The sequence below is a fragment of the Balaenoptera ricei genome, chromosome 18, assembly GCF_028023285.1.
Source record: "Balaenoptera ricei isolate mBalRic1 chromosome 18, mBalRic1.hap2, whole genome shotgun sequence".
In the NCBI taxonomy this organism is placed as follows: Eukaryota; Metazoa; Chordata; class Mammalia; order Artiodactyla; family Balaenopteridae; genus Balaenoptera; species Balaenoptera ricei.
In genome coordinates this window covers 54,434,087-54,461,301 of record NC_082656.1, presented here as the reverse complement: position 1 = coordinate 54,461,301, position 27,215 = coordinate 54,434,087, and the positions used below count along the sequence as shown (strand labels likewise).

Genomic DNA, 27,215 nt, shown 5'->3' with positions numbered 1-27,215 from the left:
CAAACCTATTAACTCTTATTTTCCTTTTGCAGATGGGGCAATTCCGGTCTCACAGAGGTTAAATAACTAGCCCAAGGCTTTGTAAAGACTTGGTATCAAAAGACAAAGTATTTAAAATATCTCAATAATTTTTTAAATTGCTTACATATTGAACTGGTGATATTTTGGATATACTGAGTTAAACAAAATATTTAATATTAAAATTAATTTCACCTATTCCTTTTTAGCTTTTTTAAAATGTGGATTCTAGAAATTTTAAGTTATGTGTATATGGCTTGCATATATTTCTAAATGAACTATCCTGGCCTAGAATCTCCTTCTCAACTGTTTGGATTTTATCACGCATCTTTGGATTTTTTTGAGAAAGAGACAGGGGCTTTAGGAAGGTAACGCAGGAAGCGGGTTAGGTGGTCTGAAAGACACTGCCCTAGGAGAAGTCTCAGGAAGAGCTGATAAAGATTCTTGTCACAGGTTCTTACAACAGACTTCTTTCCTTTGAGGGGTCTACAGCCTAGCCCTAGATAGAGTTAAAATTCCAAGAGACAGCCTAAAATGAAGTAGTTTCATTGGGCTAATCTGCCTGAGAGGGAGAGGTATGCTGGCGTAACTCAGAGGAGAGAAGTGGGGTTGCTGAGGTAAGACGCCGCAGAGGCGTGAGTGTCCTCATTTGCGGAGTTGGAGCGGTGATAATAAGAGCAACGTAGCTAACACTCACTGGGCGTTGACTACGTGCCTGCGACTGACGTACGTGTTTCACGTACGTTAACTCATTCAATTCTAATGGCAACTCTATGTGGTAGATATAAAATAATAATAATAACATTATTATTATTATTCCATTTTATAATTATTAATAACATTATCATTATCCCATTATTATTATTATTATTATTATTCCATTTTACAGATGAGGAAACTGAAGCACAAAGAAATTCAGTAACTTGTCAATGCTTGCATATCCAGTAAAGGCAGACGAGGATCAAAACCTAAGCCCCCGACCCAGGTGCCAGACCTTCTCCATCCCACTCTGGAGCAGCTTCGACTGAGCAGTGGAGACTTACGGCTCTCAAGTTTGCAGGACCCCGGAAAGGCCTGAGGAGACGCGCGTTCCTCCTCTTGCGGGGAAACGCCAAACTGGGGGACCTGAAAGCAAAGAGCTTCAGAGAAAGGAGAGGAATTGGGGAAAGAGAAAAAGAGGTCAAAGAGTGGGAAAGAACCTGTGAGCATCCTCCTTATAAAACCATACATCTACAAGGCCCTTCCCTTGTGTGAGTCAAAGGGATGACCAAGTTAACACTAAAGGCTCTGTCCCTCCCCAACTCAACTGCTCCCCGGAGAGCTACCTGACCTCAGAAGAGAACTCCATGCATCTTTCTCATACAAGATCTTGGCTGAGCTGCCCACTTGGAAGGCAGGAAATCCTGCAAAAAGAGGCAGTCGTCAGGCCCACTCATTTTCCTAGAACTCCACCCGAGAGGAGCGTACCCCCAGCCGCCACCCCTGTGTTACTCGGCAGAATCATGCTTGGTTAATGGCAGCTATGGAGAGATGCCACCCCTAGCCCCACTCCCAGAAACAGGACACAGCGGGAACAAATTCCATGATCGCCCTTCAGTTAAAAGGAAACATTGAAGAACCAAGGAGGAGCCTTTCCAGGTCAAGTTCGCACTGGTAAGGAGTTTTGGTGGCAAGCAAAAGAAAGCAAATGCAGAGTAACTTCAGCAAGCCAGAAAAAAGGCAATCGCTGGGATACCGCCGGGTCTTGAGAATAGAGTAGGACCAGCACTTGGGCTGTGGTTTCGTCTCTCCTCTAGGTCCTCTCTCTGCAACTATCTTGCTCTTCTTCCTTCTCACTGCAGACCACCCTTCTCTGCTTTCCAGACCATGTGGTAGAAAGTGATCACCTATAACCCCTGTGTCTGTATGTTCCCAGTCCAAACACCCAAGGAAGGGACTACTCTCTTTTCTTCTATATTAATCCCAAATTCCCAGCGGGGCGGACTGTCTTAACTTGAATGACGTGTCCATTTCTGGACCAATCAACTGTGGACAGGGCCTAGGTTCACGTGCTACAGGAAACCACTACTAAAACCAAGCAGATGGGGAGGGGCTTCTCCCCAAAAGAGCTACTAGGCGACAACTAAGTGTTCACTACAGATTTCAGTCTTGGGCAGTAGTTGAACACAATGACCTTCTAATTATGATTCTATCATCTTACCAAATCCTGGCCTTGTGCTTCCCTTGCCACTTGGATAGACTGCCTGCCTCTCTTCTGCCTAATTTCATTATTTTCTTCAAGGTTCGATTCAAAACTGACCTTGATCAATGAATGAGCTCTGCCCATCTATCCCTATTCTACTCTGCATCTCGTGCCCTCAGCACTCTTGTATACTACATTATTAGGAACTTATGAATACCTCGCTGTACAAGTGTTTTCTGTTTCATTGGTGGATGCTATCCCTTTAGACAGCTATAGAAGGACACAGACCTTGTCCCTTTCCTCCTCTGTCACACCAAGCACCTTGTAGACAGTGGAGGAGAAAGAGGAGGAAGAGGGGGACCACGATAGTTAGTTTCTTTCTCCTGTTCTATTAACAGATTTCCTGTTTTCTGTGAGGAGGCTCCCCGTTCCTTGTGAGACTTGTGATACTGGTGGATCACAAAAGCACAGGGTTCCTTGTACGATTTGGAGCCTCTGGTACATAATCAAACTCGCTTATCCCCATTTACCTTTTAGGATTCTCCCTCTCCCGCAACATCTATCTGCCCATCTACTCCCCACGACGGATTTATTTTAGTTGCAACATGGCTCAAATCCGGGACACTACACCACGTAATACAAACAGAAGCCCCATCCTTTCATGTTCTTTCACTCTTCAGAGAAACACTTACCGAGCCAGGAACTGTTCCGGGAGCCTAAGATCTGCGAACAAACCAAACTAAGACTCATGTTTTCATGGTGCTTATTATAACCGAGTTGGGATGTTACATAACAGACATACAATATATAATATGCTAGGAGGTGATAACATGCTGTGATAAAGGAAAAAGAGGTCAAGGGGGCTCCAGAGTGTTATTGTCACTGTTTTGTCCTGGTTTTGTTTATTTTTGGTTTTGGTAGTACATTGTTGAATTTGATTACCTAATATTTCTTTTTGAATTTTTGCACCTATTTTCATAAGAGAAATGGGGCTTCGGTTTTCCTTTCTTTTCCATATTCGGTTTGGGAGCGATGATTATACTAGCTTCATAAAATGACCTGGGCAGCTTTTCTTCTTCAACCTTTTTCTCAAACAACTTGTAGAAGAAAGGATTAACTCTTACTTGGGAGTCTGGTAGGGCTCACTTATAATTCCCTCCGGGTCTAGGGTTATTTGGGAGGAAAGGGCTTTGCCAATTACATCAATGTTTATTGATCTATTCAAATTCTCTACTTCTTCCTGCCAATTTTGGCATTTTATATTTTTCTAGGACTTGTTTTATCTAGGCTTTCAATTTTATTAGCTAATAATTATTTACAACATACTTTTATTGTTTTAAATACCTATGGTGGCTATATTTGTTCCCCCTTCAAAAAATTTTGTATTCTGTTAACTTGCAACTTTTTTTCCTAATCAATCTGACTAGAGTTGTATCTACTTTATTCACTTTTATTTGAACCATCTTTTGTTTTTGATAATCTCTATTTTTTTTTTTTCCTATTTTGTTGATTCCTGTCCTTGTCTTTATTATTTAATTCTCTTCCAGTTATCTACTACTGCATGACAAACCACTTAACGCCTTACTGGACTGAAACGGGTATTTATTATTGTCTCTTGGAGTTCACTGAGCATTGCACTGTGACGCTTTGTTTTCTTCTGACGTGGTGACTGGTTCTTCTGGCACGCTGTCTGAAGAGTAAGCATCTCAAGAGACCCAAATAAAAGCTGTAAGGTTTCTTAAGACCTAGCCTCAGAAGTTTTAAAATGTCACTTCTGCCTCAGGCTACTGGTGAAACAAATCACCAGGGCAAGCCAGGTTCAAGGGCAAGGGAACTGGGCTTCATCTCTCCTTTTTTTTTTTTTTTTTTTGGCCGTGCCATGTGGCTTGCAGGATCTTAGTTCCCCAACCAGGGATCGAATCCACACCCTCCGCAGTGTAAGCGCAGAGTCCTAACCACCGGACCGCCAGGGAATTCCCTGGACTTCATCACTTAATGTGAGAAGCAGCATTCGACCGTATGCAAGGGAAGAATAGGTGGTAGCCATCTTGTGAACAACATTATACTATCCCTGATGCTTTGGATTTTTTCTGTTGCTTTTTCTTTTGATTTATTGAGTTAAATATTTGGCTTTTGTTGAATTGTACTTGTTTCTGAGTAACTATATTTAAAATTATGAATTTCACTCTAAGAGTTAGCATAGATGTTTTTCACAAATTCTGATATATATGGTATTTTCATTATCATACAAGAAAAATTTTCTTAATCTCTGCACTGGCAATTCTGGCAACCCTGTCCAACAGGGCTGGTAACAAAATATTCTTCGCTGTTGGACCACACTCCTCCACCGCCACCCTCTCCCTTCCCTCCAGACTGATACTGACTAACACAACGGGTAAACTTAAATAGGTATTGCATGATTTTAAAATAAGCACAAGTTGCTTTTTTCAAAAATGTAAAATAAAATCTTTCAGTAACAAAAACAGGAAAGAAAAGGAAGCGTTAGACAGGTAAGGTGTGCCAAGATCCCATGCTTGCCTTCTTTAGGGAGAGGATAGACTGTAATGAGGAATTAAAAGGGGACGACAATTAGAGTGTGAAAATTTTACTGTGATGTAATATATACTAGTTATGTTTGCTGATTTGGTTTAATGTGTTTTGCTGATCATTTATTCTGTTAACCTAGCTTTAAATAAATGGGCTTGTATTTGACTTGTTTTTTCTTCCTCTTATAATTATCACGGCCTGTCTTCCTATTGTCCTTCAGCATCCAGTCACGGAGGAAGCTAAAAAGTGTTGCAGTGCAGGTACACATTATTATGTTGCTGGAGACTTTGTTCCTTGTGACCTGGTGATCAGAGAGCCAGGCCCTAACGAAGAACAGTGGCATCTTGCCGCGTTGAATCTTGCTGTCATTTTACACATGGCTTCCTAGCTCAGTTTTGTGGCGGTCTGTCTGGGCTTCACTGCCTTCCAGTCTCTTACACATGGGTCAGATCCTTGAAAAGACATCTATGTTTGGATGAAAAATTACTTTCTTTTTATTTTTGAGGGAGGGAAGCTGCATGATTCAAGTTATGGTTTTGCACCTAAGGACAGTTCTAACTTTAAGAAAACCCAGTATCCCCAAAATCCAAACTTTTAAAACAAGCTAACCAGGTAGCAGTTACAAAGATGCCTCTACTTACAAAAGGCTTCACCGGAGTTTTCTTTTAAATAGCCATCTACTCCCTTACACTTTCCTCATTGTGTTTCAGAAAGCAACTTACAAACTTCAGGAGTCTACTTCATAAAGGCGATTTTTTAAAAAATCACCTGTAATCCCAGCGTTAACACTGTCACCATTCTGCTTTAATTCCCCGCAGTTAAAAAAAAAGACACCTTATGCATACATGATGCATATTATTATGCTATACCTGTCACGGTCTATATGGTGCGTATTATTACAAGCTGTATTTTACCCCGTCGGGTTACGCGGCGCAGGTGTGGCCGTCGGAGTTCCCGCCTCGCGCGCGGAGGTGTGTCCGCTGCAGCAGCTACTGTTTATCCTTCGGCCCGAACCAGCTGCTGGGTTACAGCCGGCTCCAGAGACTCGCCCTTCTTTCTTCTCGCTGCTCCACCTCCCTAAACTTCCAGTTTCCACCGCAGAGAGTCTCTTAGGCATCTAGCTGGCTCCAGCCCTCCCACCTTCGGTTTCAAGACGAAAAACCCCGAAAAGCCGCAGTCACATCTTCGGGAGAAAAAGCTGCAGGCCCTCCAGCCTGAACCAAGCGACTGAGGCCCCCGGCCGCGCGGGGCGGAGCGCGCTCCCGCGTGGGCGCGGCCTCCTCCCGCCCCCCGCCTCGCCCTCCGCGGACGCGCCGCGGCGGAGACGCGCCCGCCCCCCTCAGCGGAGACGCGCCCGCCCCCCTCAGCGGAGACGCGCCGGGGGAAGCGCGCGGCCGCGAGCCCGGGCGCCATTTTGGACTCAGTGTCTGGCCCGCGGCGCAGGGGATCTACACGGTGGCTGCGGCTCGCTGAGGGCGTCTCTCGAGCGGCGACGAGAGAACCTGGGAGAAGGACGCGGACGGCGCGGGACTGAGAAGGGCGGCTTCTCCCTGGGCAGCCAGAGCCGCAAAGGCGGAGCCGCGTTGGCGCCCGCCCCGGGACCAGCGCCTCGGATGCGGGTGGAGCACGGGGGGCCGCGGCGGCGGGAGCGCAAGGCGCGGGGCCTCATGTGAGAGCCGCGAGCCAAGCCGCCCCCGGTGCCCGGGGTGGAGTGTGGGGGAAGCCGCCCCCGGCAGCAGGTAACGGCGGAGGGCCCGAGCCCCGGGGCGTAGGCGGGGCCGGGGAGGGTCGCCGACGTGGGAGGGCGGCGGGGCGGGCCGGGGGGCGCGGGGCCCCGGGTGCGCGCGCGCCGCTCCTCGGGAGCGCGGGGCGGGGCGCGGCGCGGCGCCCGGACCGCGGACCATGCTCCGGGGCATTTCCCCGCCGAGCCTGCTTCAAAACATGTCAACAAGGTGTGGTGCGTTCGCGGCGGCGGCCTGCAGCCTCCCCGCGACACCGCCGAGCCTGTCGCCCGGCTTTGTTAACCCTCGGCGGGGGCTGGTGACCGACACCGTTGAGCTTGCGCTCTGCCGGGCTCCTCCCGGTGTCGGCTACGGCCGTGCTTGCAGCTTGAGAAATGAGAGGCATTAAGATGTCAAAACAGACTACCCGGGGTAGGGCGCAGCAGAAATGTCAGGGAAAGCCAATCCGTGGAAGTGGCGCGGGAGGAGAGGACGCCCGGGCCGCGCGTAGCCACGTGGAAAAGTTGGTCAACTTGTGATGAGCAGCTTCGCGCCTGCTTTGAGCGAGAGCACCCCTTTCAGGGGGGGTTGCGGACAGGGATCAGGAAAACAGCCTGTTAGGTGATTGGCCTGTATCTCCAAGCTAAGAGGTGAGCTATTTTGTTGCTGATGATGTCCAATCGAACGGCCCAGGTCTTTTAATTAGAGTCGTCTTCCTCTACTCCTGAGATCTTTATAAAAACGCCATCAACTTGTAGTATCTACAGATGATCGCTGAGCAGATTCTCTCCACCACACTCTCTGATACCATCTGGTCCTGAGTTAAGCTCTTTGCGCTGTTTTAGTCTTGTGTTCCAGCGAAAGAATGCATATTAATTGTGATATTAGTCAAAGAAGAACATAAATGGAAAGGAGATGTGTTGCCCCAAACAGGCTTTTTAGAGCCAACTACAAATGGGCTTTTAAAATTACTACCAGCGCAATGTACTAAAAATAATACAACGAGGGGCATACGGCTAAGTGTTTTTCTTCTGCTGCTCTTCATCTGATGGGCAAGTGGACTGGTCCTTTCAGAGTGTATGGAAATGTGAAGAGTAAATTGCACAACTCCCTGTGCTGCTCAACGAGGCTGGAGTCTTTCCTCATTAGTTTGCTTTTTGAAGCTTCGTAGCAGTATAAGTCCTTCACCAGATGCTTTTAGTGGCCTAAGTTGCATTGATTATTTGGGGCCTTGGAAGGTTACAGTTTAAACTGAACTGCCCGAGTCATGAAGAGGCCTAGTTCGGGTGCCCTGCAAAATCTAAGATGTTGATCATCCAGTTTCTCCTCTGCACTCCCGTTCAAGTGTGAGAGGTATTTTCACTTTGACTAAAAGTAAGAGATAAGTAATCCATTGAAGTAAATTCTTTGCAGACTGGTGGATGCTCTCAATTGTTTAACTTTCTGTATAGCAGAGCTTCATGTGTAAATAGATTTAATAAAATACTTTTGAAAGCAATGTAAATTTTTGCATGAATAAATGAGATCATCGTGGAAAAAAATTAGACATTAAAATTTTTTCTTAGGTGCCCACTATGAGCTCACATTTTTATGCATAAATGAGGAAATACAGAGACATTCATATTGGCATTTGGTCTTACATTTTTTTCTATTGCTTAATATACTGTAATTCTGACATATTACAGTCATATATGACAGTTTACGGACTAGTTCAGCTAGTCATAGACGAGTAAGTACTTAAAATATACTTTGGTGATCATATAGTCTTATATATCTAGACCAAGAGATACTTTTCCTCAGTGTTGCATACTTCTTTTTAATATGTCAACTTTTTTCTCCCCTCAACTTGGAAAGGTATTGAAATATACTTTATTTAAAACAAGGCTGCAACAGACAAAAGAAGGTATTTGTTAGGATCGGCAAAGATAATTGTGTAAAAAAGGCTGTCATTTTATTTTTGTTTATATGTCCATATACTTTAAAGTAAAATGAATCATTCTGTCTTTAAGTTGAATAGTTCTGGTTTTAGAAGACTTTTCTCCAGAAATAGATCAACATTCTATAATAAGGAGTAGAAATTATAAAGATAACTTCATTATTTTTTGAATCTCTGTATCTCAGAGATTCTACTCAGAATTCTGAGTAGTTTTAGGTAGTCAGCAGAGAAATTATAAGCCCTGAGTAGCAAACTCTGTTCTTTGACCCAGATTTTATATGCTAAAATTAAAGTAAGCCTTCAGGGTAAGTTAAAGCAGAAAAATGGGTCATAATGACAGTGTTATCTCAACCTCTAGTGAGAATTATTCCTAGGAGAGACTTTTTTTTAATATTGAAGATGACATTGTAGATTATACTGCCTTTTCTCTAAACACATTTTAAAAATGTATTCTTAGATTCAGATGTAAGTTTTAGTCTTTTATAAAACTACCCTCTTGCTTTCACCTCTGTCATTCTGTTTTCTCCCTTCCTCTCCCCCTGCACAATATTATATACATCATTTAATTTACTTAACTTAGAGTTGGAAGTAGAAGTAACAAGGAATAGGTGGTTTACTGCACATGTACTAAGACTTCCTGGGCTGATTTTCATGGCATGAAAGCCAGGGTCCTCTGCCATGTTCCTCCAGCCCCTAATCCTCCTTCACAATTTTAGCTAGCTACTAGAGAGAGAGTCTGCAGAGACATATTTGGTTAAGAGCCATGCTTGTGTACATTTGTCCCACACAGGAGTCAGAATTCTTACATGCTGATGTACCAGAAGAAGGGAGCTGGAGCTACAAGCCATCCTTTGTGAAAAAGTTGTGACTCTAAATCCAAACCATACCCTGCCAGAACTGCTCTCTAGAGACAAAAGTATTGCAGGCTCTAAACTAAATAGGGATACCAGTGAGTGGTCTGCAGTTACCCCCATTTAGTTAGAGCCTGCAATATTTATTTTAACAAATAAATCAAAATGAGACCTTTTATCTGATTACAGTGTAATTCATTGACATTAAAAGAAACGTGTAAAATATAGGGAAGCATACTGGCAAAAAAAAAAAAAATCACCTGTAATCCCACCACTATTATTGTCCCACTATTACAATATTATATAATCTCACTATTATAGTTACTATATTGTGGTAATCTACTTCCAATGTATGTTTCTCAAACATACAATGTATGTTTCTCATAAGCTTGCGTTCTCATACTCTCTCTCTCATACACACTTCATTTTAAAACAAATCTAGGATCATTCTTTGTCTTCTGGTTGGTAACCTCTGTTTCTACTTGTGTTGCACTTTAATGTCCTTAATACTAGACTGCTTTCCTATACCTGAGTTCAGCAATCATCGATATCTCCTTTCAAAAACCCTAATAACTGTTTAATTCCTAACAAGAACCCTGTGTATTTCTGTTATTCCCATTTCACAAACTGAAGCACAGGAAAGTCAAGTAATTTGTTCAAGGCCACATAACTGGTGAGAGGCAGAGCCAGGAATTAAACCAGGGAGCTTGATTCTGGAACCCATTCTCTTTGACCGTACTATTTTACACAACAACAACAACAAAACTACTTTCAAAAAATCAAATGGAATGAAGGTCGTACAAACAGATAGAATAAACACTTAACTCTCATTCAAAAATACAACTTGGATAAAACATTGCAACAGCCAGTGATGTGTTGGAAGAAGCAGCCACATTCCAGACCAAATATGCACAGTGGGGATGAGTTTGCTCATTTTAAGCAGAGATTGGGTCTGGCAGTAACACATATCACAGGCTACCCAGTGTGGCGAGATCTGTTGATTACTTAACTCAGGTCTTCTCTGGAGGTTCCTGGGACTCTGCCATGAATTCCGGAATTCAAATATAGTAGGTATCCTTAGATGACTTTTAAGAAATCTTGAGAAAGTGTCACTGTAGGTTCTCTTTTATATTCCTTCTAGTTGACTGCAACTTTTGAAATATAAATTCTTGGTTTCGCTTCAAAATTACGATCAACTTTTCCCCCCAGGTAGTACAGTGCAAATGTTTAAAAGTACCTGCCAAAGACATAAGTTTGTAAAACGACAGTTGGTCTCTGCTGGTGTTTTTCATTATATTTTGTTTTGATATTCTTCTCGTTGAATTACTGATCCAGTTCTTCCTGCATGTTTCTGTTGGTATTTGTAAGCACATGTATACACATCTCAGTGACAGAAGAATGAATTTTGGATTTATTTCTATTGAAAACTTAAGTATAAAAAAAATGATGCATTTTTTCTGAATAGGATGAAACGAGGAGGAGGAAGAGATAGTGACCATAATTCATCAGAAGAAGGTACTGCAGAGAAATCCAAGAAACTGAGGACTACAAATGAGCATTCTCAGACTTGTGATTGGGGTAATCTCCTTCAGGACATTATTCTCCAAGTGTTTAAGTATTTGCCTCTTCTTGACCGGGCTCATGCTTCACAAGTTTGCCGCAACTGGAACCAGGTATTTCACATGCCTGACTTGTGGAGATGTTTTGAATTTGAACTGAATCAGCCAGCTACATCTTATTTGAAAGCAACACATCCAGAGCTGATCAAACAGATTATTAAAAGACATTCAAACCATCTACAATATGTCAGCTTCAAGGTAATACTTTAAATCCTTCTTTTAAAAATAAAGCATATTTAGTGGCTTTTGTGTCCTAAACCAATACATCTTCTCATGTCTTTAAACTATTGCCTTTTTAGGGAAAGTGCTGAAAGATTTAGAGTAATCGTGTACCTTAGAGGCTATCACAAATAACTATATTGAGCTAAATTATTCCATTTTATTATAAATTTTACTAATTTCTTAAAAGAGTGGAAGCAGCCATTAAATAAACATAATCATATACCAAAGCTGCCACATTGAATTATTGTGAACAAATTTGAACCAAAAGAAATAATACAGTAAAATAAATAAAAGATGTGGAAATTTTCACTAAAACTTAATTGTTATTTTTATCTAATAGGACTGAGTTTTGCTTATTGATGGCTTTGTGATATGGAGTCTTTAAAGAAAAAAGAGATACAGAAACTCTATGTAAAAGGTTTGGATGAATATATTTTAGACAGAAATAGAAAAAGGTACATGGAAGAATGCCAGAGAGAACTGTTTGTTTCTTTTCATTGCCGGCAGGGACATACTGGAAATCAGGCAGTGATGAGATAAATGAAGAGGGGTGGCTTTTTGAGATGTCCAGAATAGTTTAAGGAATCATAGTGGTTTGTATGAGTACAGAGGCTTGTAGCGTTTTGTTTTGGGGTTGAATAATGAAATGTGGGTATGTTCACTAAATCCTTAATACACCTGATAATTATTGTTGAAAAGTAACACATGAATACCTGATTTGCCATATGCAGCTGTTGTTAAACAGGTCACGTTAAACCCATATATAGCAATGGTTCTTAACCCAGAGATCCTTGCCAAAACTAAAGTCTTGTCTGCTTCCAAGACTGTCATTCCTTTTAAGATGGGGATTACCTGTTTATTCTCCCATATGTGTCACAAGAGGAGAGAGACCTGGTGTTGGGAATGGTTGGGTGTATTATGGCTGTCTTTACAGAAAAATGCACAAAGGCACTTAGGCCACCAAGTGTAGGATTGCTAGATTTAGCAAATAAAAATAGGGGATGCCTAGTTAAATTTGAATTTCAGATAATCAATGGATAATTTTTAGTGTAAGTATCCCTTGCATTATTTGGGACATACTTAATACTTACTTAATTGGATGTCCTGGATGTTATGTTGCAACCCTAACTGAGGGCAAGGGTGGGGGAATAGTGGGAGGATAGAACAAACAAAAATCCAGGAACTCCTTATGTGTTGTCCCTCTCCGCCTGCCCATGAGGAAACCTGAAGAGCCTTCCCCTCGATTTCAGTCATCTTTGAGTTGTCTAAAAGTGTTCTTATGGTAAATCCTATAAAAAGATGGGTATAATACATTAATCTCTTAGGTCTGAAGACCAGTTCCATCCAGTGGATTGGCTGGGTCATTGTTAACCTGTGACACAATTCAGCTTATCCAACATGTGTAACCTTCACAAAACCATTTGTCCTATAAGTTTAAACATTTTTATTAGGGATTGTTTATTTTTCTGAGGAAATTTCTGATTTGTAGAAAGAGCCACATCCCAGGATTCTTCTGAGCTCTCCTGATAATATTTGTGTTTAATTCATCACTGACCATAGACCAGAGCCTTTTTTTTTTTTTAATGTATTTATTTTATTTATTTATTTTTGGCTGTGTTGGGTCTTTGTTGCTGCGCGCGGTGCTTTCTCTAGTTGCGTTGAGTGGGGGCCACTCTTCGTTGCGGTGCGCGGGCTTCTCGTTGCGGTGGCTTCTCTCGCTGTGGAGCACGGGCTCTAGGCGCCCGGGCTTCAGCAGCTGCGGCACGTGGGCTGAGCAGTTGTGGCTCACGGGCTCTAGAGCACAGGCTCAGTAGTTGTGGTGCACGGTCCTAGTTGCTCCACGGCATGTGGGATCTTCCCGGACCAGGGATCGAACCCGTGTCCCCTGCATTGGCAGGTGGATTCTCAGCCACTGCACCACCAGGGAAGCCCAGGCCAGAGTCTTATAGTCAGAGTTACTAGTGTAGAACAGTGGTTCTCAAATGTTATGTGCATCAGAAATGCCTGGAGTGCTTACTAAGACAAAGATTGCTGGGTTCCAGTGCTCCGTTACTGATCCGGATAGTCTGGATTGGGCGTGAGAATGTGCATTTCTAACAAGCCCCCAGATGACGCTGCTGGTCCAGAACCACAGCAGTTCTCAAAAGGACCGCTGGTGTAGAGAAACTTAGCCGAAGGGTGGGATTGAAAATAGTTCTGAAACTGTGTAATGTAAATTGGTGTTACCAGTTTTACAACGAGCTCTTCAGGACATTTTTGGGTTAAGGTAATGTACGTCAATCTGGAAATTAAAGGAATATTACTTTTAATTAAGATGCTTTTTAGCCCAGGGAACAGCTTCCTTTTTGATAGAAGAGCTCCTTCTTATTCCTTAAGGAGTTTTTTGGCCGCATTTCCCTTCCCCCAGGAAACGTCTGTGCGGAAGAGCGCGTGGGAGCAGCCACTTCTCATTTGGTGCAGATTTTCATGCTTGACTAGTTGGAGGCCCTTATTTTACTTCACATTCATCTTCCAATTAATAACATTAATGGTAAATCCCAGGTTGTGATTCACTGGAACCTTCTGAGTAAATACTCATTCAGTTTGTTTTGAAGCATCTGTACCATAGCCACTGTATTTACATGTATGATCTGATCCACTGCCAAATATATAATTATTTTTCAAAGATTATAAGTTCATATTTCCATTATGTTATATAGTCCGTTTGGAATAAATCAACTTAAAAGCCAAGTCTTTTTAACATTAAATAGATATCTTATCATAGTGAAAGTTAAGTCTTGACAGTTGCCCTTACAATTTTTCAGGGAGATTCAGAGAAGGTTGACATTGTATGTGAGGGTAGGTGATTGAAAGGGTAAATATTAATTCTTTAAATTATAATGCAATAAACTAATAACTGTATTTCTTGCTTTTGTAAAGTTAAAATATGCACGGAGAAATGCGACCATATTCATGTGTAAAGGATGTTTTCTTTTCCCAGGTGGACAGCAGCAAAGAATCAGCTGAAGCAGCTTGTGATATATTATCACAACTTGTGAATTGCTCTTTAAAAACACTTGGACTTATTTCAACTGCTCGGCCAAGCTTTATGGATTTACCAAAGGTATCTGCTGGTTTTGTTTTATTAGCTTTTACTGAGAAATCCAGTGAAACCCTACCCATTTCTTGTACTGATAATGAGAATGTAAGAAAAGTGGTATGTAGAATGGAAAACCAGTTACTATTTAGAATGTTAAGTATTATGATTTTTTTTTTAGAGCACTTTTCCTTTTTTTTAAACTTTGTGTTTCTTTATGGGTAATGTTAAAGAGTGAGTGAATTTGCAGAGAATTCTATAGGAAGCACTGAAAGAGACTAAGTAAAACTGAGAAATAAGCGTGTTAGAAAAAAAGAGACATACAGATGCTGCCTTTTGGACTTTCAGAGCAGATTGGTGAGATTATAATCAAAGAAAAATGGACAGTGCCAGTATTAAGAGCAGGTAGAGCTCGCTTAGAAAATCTTCTGGTAAGTGTGTAAAGATTTGTTCTTGAGCAGAGTTAGTATAAGTACAGCTTAGATTAATTTACAGATTTTATTTAAAGAAAACTTTTTTGGTGAAATTTATATTTATATAAATTTTATATTCATATATATGTTCTAACAAGATGCTGCATGTAATTCGAGATAGTCTCTTTCTCTAATAACTGTTCTCTTAAAATAGAAAAATAAGTGTGCATTTTTAGAAAGGCAACTGATAAAATCCCTGTGTGTGTTAGCTCATGTTCAGTTAGGTTAGTATCCAGCAGTAATCTGTACGACTTTATCAGAATACTCCACAAACTAAAATATAGACACCCCTTTAAACACCTAATTGTTTAATTTACTAGGATGATTCAGGAAGAAATATACCTCCTTTTATTGCACTTCACTTTATTGCAGCACTTCACAAATAATGCAGTTTTTACAAATTGAAGGTTTGTGGCGAGTCAGGCAAGTCACTTGGCACCATTTTTCCAACAGCATTTGCTCACTTCATGTCTCTGTGTCACATTTTGGTAATTCTTGCAGTATTTCAGACTTTTTCATTATTGTTTTACTTGTTATCGTGATCTATGATCAGTGATCTTTGACGTTACTATTGCAAAAAGATGACAACTTGCTGAAGCCTCAGGTGATGATTAGCATATTTTAGCAATAAAGTATTTTTTTAATAGAACTTGCTATTTTTTTTTTTAATTTGTGTCATGCTTTATTTATTTATTTATGGCTGTGTTGGGTCTTCGTTTCTGTGCGAGGGCTTTCTCTAGTTGTGGCAAGTGGGGGCCACTCTTCATCGCGGTGCGCGGGCCTCTCACTATCGCGGCCTCTCTTGTTGCGGAGCACAGGCTCCAGACCCGCAGGCTCAGCAACTGCGGCTCACGGGCCTAGTCGCTCCGCGGCATGTGGGATCCTCCCAGACCAGGGCTCGAACCCGTATCCCCTGCATTGGCAGGCAGACTCTCAACCACTGCGCCACCAGGGAAGCCCCAATAAAGTATTTTTTAATGTATATACATTGTGTTTTTAAATTTAATGCTATTGCATACTTAATAGACTACAGTGTAGTGTAAACATTACTTTTATATGAACTGGGAAACTAGAAAACTTGTGTGACTAGCTTTATTTTAACAGGCGCTTTATTGTGGTAGTCTGGAACCAATTCCTACACTATCTCCGAGGTACGTCTGTATTACTAAATTGAATTTATATTATAACCCAGGCTGTTCAATGGAATATCAGTAACAAATGTATCACCAGTTGATTTCAGTCTTAATTGATTTTTTAAAAGGTTCATTAAATTCCTACATTTGAGATAAATTGTTTTCCTAATGTGTAACATAAGGGAAGTCAGCAAGAGTCTGTTCATGTCAACATTTTAAGGTTCTAAGTATAGGAGTTCAATCACTGTGGTTCTCAAACTTAATATGCATAAAAATCATCTGAGGAACTTCTAAATTTTGGGTATCCTTCAAAATTTCCTTTTTCTAAGAGCAGTCCAGGTCGTTCTGATTAAGATGGTTCATGGCCCTCTAAGAAGCACTGAGTTATGTGGTATAGTAGTGCCTTGTTCAAGCTTCATATGGGAAATGAAATATTTTGAATTGATTTTTCTGTATACATATTGTAGTTAAAAAACAAGTACACATACAGTATGTAAAAGATACTGTAGTAAAAGGTATGTTGAACATAATTTCCTTCTTTTTTTATTACTCAGGATGATCATTACGCATATCTAATACTAGTATTATACTTACATGCAGTCATTTTGGTTTTGGGAACTATGGGTGCATCTGGGACTCTTCCTTCCTTATTAAATGGGCCTAGGATGTTCATGCTGTTTTTCTTTCTTTTCCTATTATGGCTTTCGTAGAATATTGAAATAGGCTGTTGCTATATCTTGGAAATCCTGGGAGAACTGAAGGGAACGTGAAAGAACTGTATTTGACCAGCGCTAACTCTGAGGGAAATGGGAAAAAGAAGGGAGTGATGGAGTCATGCATATACTAATACAGATGTAGTTGAATTTGATATGGAAATATTAGGAGAAAGATGTTAACATTTAAGTTGTTAAACAGATACTTAATCAAAATTTAAGTAGTTATTTAATCACAGTAGGAAAAAAGTAATTTAGGGAATGTGACCAAGAAGATAATGTTTCATTGTACTTTCTTGGCTATTAGCCTGCCCTCATCCGTTTCACTGCTGTAGTGAGTCCATTGGTTATGGCTTATTAGCTCTGATCCAGAGTCCCATACTTTGTGCTTTAATTCCTATTTCCTACAATGGTTTCTTTAGGTCAGATTCTGTGTCCAACAGAATATTATATATATAGATAACTGTAGATAATTTAGCATATTTAAAGGAGTTTTAAAATTTATTTATTTATTTATTTATTTATTTGGCTGCTCCAGCCCTTAGCTGCGGCACACAGGATCTTTAGTTGTGGCACACAGGATCTTTAGTTGCGGCATGCAAACTCTTAGTTGCGGCATGTGGGATCTAGTTCCCTGACCCGGGATCAAACCTGGGCCCCCTGCATTGGGAGCACAGGGTCTTAGCCACTGGACCACCAGGGAAGTCCCTAAAGGAGTTTTAAGTTTGGAATTTTATTTAGTTATGATTTTTATTATTTTAGAATCAAATTTTGTATGAGCTTCCATATTCCAAATAAGTCTTTCATAGCTTCTAAGTTGATTGTTTTAATTTTTGATGATTTTGCTAATAGTTATTAACTATTTTAGTGGTCATTACTATCACCAAAAAAGAATGCAGTTCAGTGTTATAATACACTGGAGTAGGGTTTCCAGATACGGTGATGTGAAGTGTCTGAGAGGTATTCTCATTCTGGGTTCCAGAGTTCCTCTTTTTACTTACCAGTGACTGTTGTGATTCAGAGACACCCATCCTGAGGTTTGAAATCTTTTTCCCCCCACGTAAAAAGGTCGTTCTCAAAGATGGTGGGAAGTCACCTCTCTTTTTTACCATATTCCCACAACAGAGCGAGGGGCTGCTACCCCAAAACAGTCGTGAAATATATTAGGGTTCAGATGAACTATGTGTGTATTATATGAAAACCCCTCAATTCTCATTTGTAAAAATTGAAACAGTTTTAATTTTTTTGTTTTTCAGTCTCACTTTATCTCTGCACTGACGGTTGTGTTTGTCAACTCCAAATCCTTGTCCTCCCTTAAGATAGATGACACCCCAGTAGATGATCCATCCCTCAAAGTACTAGTGGCCAACAACAGTGACACACTCAAGTTGCTAAAAATGAGCAGCTGTCCTCACGTCTCTCCAGCAGGTATGTGTGGCTTTTGCCAGATAATATTTTAGTAAAATGTATTGATGTGTTTATCAAATTAAGGAGAATTACGATCATTAACCTTGAAGGTGAGTTCATATGATTATTTCCTCTCTATTGCATAAAAATATTTTTATTGTTATAATACAATAGCATAAATTCTGTAGCATTCCTAGCTTAGACACTTACTTTCAACTTATTTTCTAATCTTTTTATTTGGCAATGTGTGTCCAACCTGTGCTAGAAAATGGATAAATTAAAAAAATAAAAGGAAAGGACACTGCGAGGTCAGCCTGAGATGGCCCTTTAGGTAAAGGAGAATTTTCTCTAATCGTGGTTGCGCTAACAGAGTAGGTTTTGAGTCAGAGAAATCTCATAGTTGCTTTTTGTCTCACTATGTAGAGGGAGAGGAGTTGTGCTGAAGTTATCGCCTTACATTTTGCAAAACAGTCCTTTTCCTAAGTTGAGTTTTAGAGCTGAGAGTGCATCAAATGGAGGAGTAGCATTATTAAAGCTCTTTCCAGCTTTTCTTGTATAGACTAAGCATTACTAGATTATTCACTTTGAGAGCATTTAAATTCCAAATGGTTTGTATTATAAAGCAGTTATAAACCTACACTTTGTGTTAGTCTGATGCTTCATTCCTGACTTGGCCCTCCAAATGTTGACATCTCTCCCAACCCTTTGGCTGTGTTACTTTGGAAAACCTGCTTTGATCTCTTTACAGAACACCTCCCACCTTGTTGCCATAACTAAAGCCTGGCCTTCCCCCAAGAAAATGATTCCCTCTTGGATGGAGATTACTTTCTATCCTCCCATGTCTCCCACACGGAGGGTCTGGTGATGGGAATGGTGAGGTCTGTTGCAGTGTTTTCCTATCTTTTTCTGCCGCTTCTAGATTATCATTGAAGGTGATAATCTAAATAAAATAGAAGTTAAGAAGATTGGGCATTGGCAGCTCCTTATGTGACCTTGGTCACATTTTACTGTCTACCGTATATAGGTTCCTATGAGAGTATGGGCTATACTTCATAGCTTCATAGTGTACAAAAATCTTTGTATCCTGACCCCCACCTCTCTCTTTAATCTTGTTTGCTTTTTACTCACGTGTAGCTTTTATATGAGCCCTGTGTAACAACAGTTCTTTGTATGTGTGTGTGGTCAATACACTGTACCTTGGAGAATGCCTCTAAAAAAATTTTTTTTTCACTTCTTCACCTGGCTAACTCCAGTCCAGCCTTCAAAATTTAGTTCAGCTGTTCCAGTTTCTTCCTCCTCCCGTCTGGTTTAGAAGCCCCACTTGCTGTTTCCATAGCATTCTCAACATAGCTTGTAGCACTTACCACACTGTATGAGAACCTTTGGGTCTCTGGTTCCTCTGTGAAACTGAGCTCATTATTCTCTTTATCCTGGTACATCTCATGCTCATTTATTTTTATTAAATATACATATCAATGCTCATAATATAGTATAAGCTTGCTTGGTCTTACTGAGCTTTAATGGCGTTTGGATTAGTTGTTGGGAAGGGAAGAGAAAGAGCACTTGTAATACTTTTTTTTTTTTTTTTTAATACTTTTTAATTTAAGAGTATAAACACAGGATTTAATTTAAAATTTAACACTTGTGTATTTTTTTTTCCATCCATATTTTGTATATTTAGATAGTTTCTTTCTCTAAGTTGTAATTAAGGGCAATTTTCTATGCCTTTTTCTTCACTGAACAGTTTTTCAGTTCAATTTTTTTTTTTTTTAAATTTATTTACTTTATTTATTTATTTTTGGCTGTGTTGGGTCTTCGTTGCTGTGCGCGGGCTTTCTCCAGTTGCGGCGAACGGGGTCCACTCTCCGTTGCGGTGCGCGAGCCTCTTACTGCGGTGGCTTCTCCTGTTGCGGAGCACGGGCTCTAGGCGTGTGACCTCAGCAGCTGCAGCTCACGGACTCTACAGCGCAGGCTCAGTAGTTGTGGCGCACGGGCTTAGTTGCTCCGCGGCATGTGGGATCCTCCCAGACCAGGGCTCGAACCCGTGTCCCCTGCATTGGCAGGCGGATTCTCCCCCACTGCACCACCAGGGAAGCCCTCAGTTCAATTTTTATCAAAACATTTTTCCCATTTCATATAGTCCTTATAATTGTCTATTACTGGACCTCTAAGCACCATTTGACACTAGTGACTTGATTTTCCTCCTTCCTCTCTGATTGTTCCTACTGTGTTTCCTCTGATAGTTTCTCTTTTCATTCCTTAAATTTTGGTGTTTCACTGTGTTCTGTACTGGGCCCTTTATTGTTTTATTCTGTAAACTCTGGGCTGTGTCATCTTCATCAATGGCTTCAGTTATGTTCTATATGTTAACACCTCCTACTTTTAGTGTTTCTGGAACTCCAGATCTATGTGTTGAGCTGCTGATGGCCTAGTGCCTCTAGAATGTCTCACTGGTACGTCAGATAATGAACTTCCTTTTCCCCCTATTGAAATCTCTTGCTTCTCCCTTTTTACTGTCTCAGTGAATGGTACTGCTTGTTTGGTTGTCAGGGACCGAACAGATATCCTTGATTTCTTCTACCCTTACTTTCTACATCCCTTTAGTCACTGAGGTCTAGTGACTCCATCACTGATACATGCTTTGAATCTCTGTGCTATTTACTGAATGTTGGTGGTGTTCTCCTCCACCCCTCACCCACTGCCCCAGTTCACATGTTGAAGCCCTACTCCCCAGTGTTTGAAAGTGGGTTGGGAGGTGTTTAGGTCATAAGGGAGAAATCCTCATAAATGGGATTAGTGCCCTTCTAAGAAGGGATAGGAAAGATGATCTGATCTCTCTTTCTGCCATGTGAAGACACAGCAAGAAGCCAGAAAGAGTTCTGGCTCTCACCAGAACCCAACCTTGCTGGCACCCGATCTTGGACTTCCAGCCTCCAGAACTGTGAGAAATAAATGTTTATGGTTTAAGCCACCCAGTCTGTGGTATTCTGTTAAGCAGCTGAAACTAATACACTCTACCTTTCTTCATGTCCACTCTAATCTAGCCCTGTAATCTTTGTGAGTACCCTCTTAACTGATTTCCTAACTTGCAGCCTTGCTCTTCTCTAATTTGATTTCCATGGTATAGCCAGAGTAATCTTTCTAACATATAAATCTGATTTTTTTCCCTCCAGTTCCCTTCAAAACTTCTCACTATGCTTTAGGTAAGATCCAGACTCCTTACTGAGGCTGACAAGGTCCCATATGATCTGGTTCTTGCCTGTCTATTGGATTTCGGCCTTTAAGATATTCTCTTACTTACATACTATATGTTGAGCTCCCTTCATTTCTTACAGTGCTTGTGTTTTCGTCCATGTCTAAGTATTCGCACAGAAATACTATTCTCTTTCCTTCTCTACTCACCTTTTGCCCTAGCTTGATCCTTCTAAATTCTGTAGGTCTGTGTTAGTTCTGGAAATTCTTCCCTGATTTCCTTGCTGTGACTCCCAGAGCATTCTTGTTTAATTATCTTCTGGCTTCTGTTAGGATAAGGATGTCTTGTTTCTGTTGACTCTTTACCATCCTAGCACCAGTTGTTAACATATAAGACACTCATTAATTATCAGCTGAACTAACGAACATTTAGCTACTTAGTTTTCTGTCTTGTTGATAGGCCAACATTTGCCTCATAGTTTTTTTACAGTTGAACACTTGTTTCTACTATTTGCTGTGATTTAAAAAATGAACTACTTTAGCATATAGTTTGCTTCTGTTAATTTCTTCTTTTGGACAAATTATTAAGAAGTGGAAGAGCTAGGTCAAAGGGTTTAGATTTTTTTAATGCTTCTTGCTGTGTTTTTTTCCAACATGAGTTGTATGAGTTTATACACCACCACCAATGGATTTCTGTACCAGTTTTGTAACAGCTTTACTGAGATATAATTCATATATCATACAGTTTACAGTGTATTGACTTTTAGTGTATTGACAGAGTAGTGCATCCATCACTACAGTGAATTTCAGAACACTTTTACTATCCCCAAAAGGTCCCATGTACCTCTTAGCTGTCACCCCCCAAAACCCTCATTCCAACCAGCCCTACGCAATCACTAATCTACTGTCTCTGTAGATGTACCTATTTTGGACATTTCATGTAAATGGAATCGTATGTGGTCCTTTGTGACTGGCTTCTTTCACTTAGTGTGATGTTTTCAAGGTTCATCCATGTTGTAGCATGTATCAGTATTTCTTTTCTTCTTATTGCCAAATAATATTCCATTTATGGATAATACCACATTTTTCTGTTGATCAGTTGATGAATATTTGGGTTGTTTCTACCTTTTGACGATTATGAATAATGCTATGAAAATTTATATGCAAGTTTTTGTGTGGACACTTTAATTTTTCTTGGGTGTATAACAAGGATTAGAATTGCTGAATCATATAGTAACTCTGTTTAACCATTTGAGGAACTGCTAGACTGTTTTCCAAAGCAGCTGCATCATTTTACATTTCCACTAGCAGTGTTCGAGGGCTCCAACTTTTTCACATCCTCATCAACACTTATTTGTCTTTTTGATTATAGCCATCCCAGTGAATGTAAACTGGTATCTTGTTGTGGTTTTGATTTGTATGTTCTTGAAGACTCAAATGTCTTTTCATGTGCTTATTGATCACTGGTATATCTTCCTTGGAGAGATGTCTATTCAGATTCTTTGCCTATGTTTTAATTAGGTTACTTGTCTTTGTATTATTGAGTTGTAATAGTTTACCAGTTTTATCTTTGTCACTATTTCGTGTTAAGTAAGCACTTGTAACTGTGTTTTCTACTGCTGCATAACCAACAGCTACAAATTTAGCAGCTTTAACCATCACCCATTAGCATCCTAGTTCTTTAGGTCAGAGCTAGAGGCATGGCTCAGCAGGCTTCTCGCTAGAGAAGCTCTGAATCTGACTTCCTCTTCTGCAACCAGCCAGAGAAAACTGTGTTTATAGGGCTCATGTGATTAGATTAGGATCGCCTGGCTAATCATACTTTAAAGCTAACTGTGCTGTCTATAGCATAACAAAACTCATGGGAGTGATCATCTTATCACATTCACAGGTTCTGGAGGTTAGGGCGTGGAATCTTGAGGACAACTTTTAGAATTATGCCTGCCACAGCTGTTTTAGTAGTTATTAAATGATACCTCAAAGTTTCTTTTATTTGCGTCTTTGGTTGCCATTTCCCATGTGTTTATTTTTTTATATCAGGCTTTATGAGATTGCGAAGAACAGAGATGTGTCCAGGTTACCTTGGGTGATCAGAGTTTATTTCAAAGTATATCCATACCTTGTGGAGAACAGAAATTTTGCAGTGGCTGAATAGTGAAGCACAGATGTCTTTTACTCCCTCTTCTGGTGACTGTCTTAAACTGGTGATTCAGTTTATCACATCATTGATTCTGTTGCATATATTCTCCTCCCACAGCTGTATAAAGCTTTGGCTTATTGGTGACCTCTGTCTTGTTACTTCTTAGGCAGTAGGTGAACACATGCACTTAAGAGTCACTCAGTCTGTGTTTGAATTCCAGCTTTGCTATCTTTAGCTAGCTGACTCAACTTCAAACTAGAAAAGACACTTATTTTTCTAGATTTTTTTTGAGTATTTGTGGGATAACATATCTAGAACCTAACATATCATACTTGTACAATAAATAGTGGATAATATGATGTCTGTTTTGTTGTTCCTATCCTTGTTTCTAAACACAGAAAAGAAATAGTTTGAGTGGGTCATTTATCAAGTAGTATCAGGGTGTGTCTGTTTGGGGCAGAGTTCTTACACTAGACCACTTTGGAGATCAGATACTGACCTTTGGTAAAACCTGCTCCTGCGCTAGGGGTTTTGGGCAGTTTTGAAGCATAGTGCCCGAAGTATAAGGAACCATATAAGGAATTGCTTTCTGAGAATGTTAGAGCTTTAAAACTCATAATGTATATTTCCATTAATGTGAATTGAGCAGTTATCTTTTGATTCATCTATCTAGTTGATATCTCGGTATTTTTTTCTTAGAAATTTGACAGGCTTGTTACATTATTATTAGCAGTTAAACTCTTTGCTCATTTGATGGAAATCTTTTTTTTTTTAATTTTTCAAATGTCTTATTTAGTTACATAAATCACATTTTATCTGGTTTTACCTTATTTTTTTCATTAAGATTAGATTTTGAATTTCAAAAAAATGTCTTTTAGCCTCTGTCACAATGATCATGTGATTTTTCTTGCTTAACCTATAAACTTAGTGTTAGTCATCAGTTTTTTAAAAAATATGACACTGCATTACTGGGATAAGTCTTATTTAGTCATGGTATATTTTTAAATGATAGTGAATAATTTATGATTTTTCTGAGTTCGTAAGTGAGCTTCATTTCTTTTAAGGTATCAGATTTAGAATTGGTCTCATTTTCTTATGGACAGAATTGGTAATAGATTTTTAAATGTGTGTGACTTCCTGCTGGTTTAGTCAGTACAACTAGATTTTAAATTGTATAGCTCTGTGGTAAGTGAAGCGTGGTAAAATTTTATTGTAGGCCATGTACTTGATCAAATTCTTGGAGACGGTGGACTTGTAGAAAACTTTATAAATAATTGGGTCTTCTTTCTTCCAAGGTGTCCTTTGTGTGGCGGATCGGTGTCATGGCTTACGTGAACTGGCCCTGAATTACCACTTGCTAAGCGATGAGTTGCTGCTTGCTCTATCTTCTGAAAAACACGTTCGATTAGAACATTTGCGCATTGACGTGGTCAGTGAGAATCCTGGACAGACACACTTCCATGCTATTCAGAAGAGCAGCTGGGATGCTTTCATCAGACATTCACCCAAAGTGAACTTAGTAATGTATTTTTTTTTATATGAAGAGGAATTTGATCCGTTCTTTCGGTATGAAATACCTGCCACCCATCTTTACTTTGGGAGATCAGTAAGCAAAGATGTGCTTGGCCGTGTGGGAATGACATGCCCTAGACTAGTTGAGCTAGTAGTGTGTGCTAATGGATTACGGCCACTTGATGAAGAGTTAATTCGCATTGCAGAACGTTGCAAAAATCTGTCGGCTATTGGACTAGGGGAATGCGAAGTCTCATGCAGTGCCTTTGTTGAGTTTGTGAAGATGTGTGGTGGCCGCCTGTCTCAGTTATCCATTATGGAAGAAGTATTAATTCCTGACCAAAAGTATAGTTTGGAGCAGATTCACTGGGAAGTGTCTAAGCATCTTGGTAGAGTGTGGTTTCCAGACATGATGCCCACTTGGTAAAGACAAGATGACATAGGGCATGATGAATAATAGCACCTTAATTTTAAGCATATTGTATTATAATAAAAGTTTATTTCCCATAGGTCTGATATAATTCTACTATTTTGTGGCGCAGAAATTTGATATCTTCATTGAGTATATAAGGATTGTTTTTTGGAAGACTCACGGACCAGTTTTGGTCAGAAAACTTCATCTATTTCTTTAGCCTAATAGCAGTTAAATCTCAGAAAATTAAAAAAGTGATTCAGATCTGAAAGTAATAACCAGTAATAAAGATTAAACATTTTACAGTCTGAAGGAAACAAAACATATATATTGTAATATCTAATAAGTGAGTACTAATAGGTTTTCCAAAATGTTATGTTCTCTATGCATTTTTTAAAAATGTAAACTTGACATTTTATGTAGGGTCTTCAGTTATACATACACCTGTTATAAGGTGTTTAATATAGCTCAGGAAAGTGAGCATTTTGTGAGAAAAATGTAGGATATATTGTATCTAATGAAAAAGTTTGGTTGAATGTTCTAAAATGTTACAAAGCTGTTTAAAGAAGTATATACAATTAATTGGAACACTTAAAAAAACTGATAAATGTCACACAGTGGTTATTATAGAAAGATAATAAAATAGAGCCAAGATCAAATTAAAAGAAAATGAGTGGAATAGAAGGGAGGCAGTTTTAGCTTTGTATAAACTTTTAGGATTGCTCTATAATCTGCTAAACTATATATATTCTTTTCTGTGATACATTACTATGTATGTGGCACTTGGGGCATCATATGTAAAGTAAGGAATGCTTTTACTAGTTCTTCTTGGGTTTATCTTTGTTTAAACTAGTTTTGAAGTATTACACAATAATTGAAATGAGAAGTTTATCTATTTTAAAAAGCCCAATTGAAATAATTAAAGGTAGAACTTTAAAATGTTTATAAGTTGTTTCCATGAAAGAATGTTAGTCTCCAGTGAATTTTAGTGATGGTTTATTTTTACATTTTGGAATTATATAGTTATGTAAGTATAATTTTCAAAAATCATAAAAGCACCAATGTACAGTTCAGCATAAACAGTAAATTTAAAAGAGCATATATTTAAGTTCATAATCATATTTTTGAGTAAATATTGCTCAGTGGACTGGAAAATTTTAATAGAAAAATGTCTGCAGTTTTGTGATTGTTAATTTGGTTAAACTGATATATTATTTAAGTTAGGCAGCATTTTTATTACTTTCATATGAATAAAGGTAATCCATACGTTGTAGAAACTGTAAAAATATTAAGTTTGGGGCATATTTAGTTTTTTTTAGATATTATATAAACTTGATTCTGAGCCCTAGTGCTAGTAGATATTACCCTCCTAAGGGAAATTAGAAGTGATTTACCCCCAGTGGGATATATTAGTGCTTGAAACTTAGAAAGCATCTTGGTAGATATGGAAGCTAACAGTCTTACGGGTCTAATCTATTTTTTAAATAGATTACCTTCCTAAGAATCAAGTAAAAAGGTGATTTTCTGCATAATTTATGCTTTCAAAAGTGATGGTATTCTGAGCACATAAATGAGAAGAAAAAAGGCTGGTCCAGACATGGAAATCAAAAGCAATTATTGTAATATTCATCCCTCTTACTAAACAGTGAAAAACTTTGTACAAGAAATACTTGTGTTAGTGGATGAAGCTTTTTTCTTTGAACAACTTTGGAAAATGGATTTGACAGTATGTAATCAGTTCTACTAACCAAAGCTTTATTTGGAAATTTACTTTCTGCACAAATTGAATTATATAATGCTTGAAAAACTTTAAGTCACTTCTTAAGCAAAATGCATAGCATTTAATTTGTTTATAAAGTATATGTTAAATGCTTTTATCAATTTTAGAATAAAGATAGTTACTAATGCTGTTGTATTATTTTTTAAAACTACCCTAACAAATGTACTTATTTGACTTTAAAACAAGTTAAACTTACAGATTTATGGTTTTAGTTTCAAATCCATATCTGATGGATGTAATGTTTAATATTAAATATTTATGATAGAGTGGCTTTTTTGAAG

The 27,215-nt window shown here is 39.3% G+C and overlaps 1 protein-coding gene across 1 annotated transcript; it reads left to right on the top strand.

Annotated features, from left to right (window-relative positions):
* Positions 1-6,227: 6,227 nt before the first annotated feature.
* On the top strand, positions 6,228-27,006 carry FBXL3 (F-box and leucine rich repeat protein 3). The gene is made up of 5 exons (XM_059903070.1): positions 6,228-6,486; positions 10,721-11,072; positions 14,077-14,199; positions 17,748-17,919; positions 24,526-27,006. Exons 2-5 carry the CDS (start codon positions 10,722-10,724, stop codon positions 25,167-25,169), a joined length of 1,290 nt encoding a protein of 429 aa, XP_059759053.1. The 5' UTR covers positions 6,228-6,486; position 10,721; the 3' UTR covers positions 25,170-27,006.
* Positions 27,007-27,215: the final 209 nt, after the last annotated feature.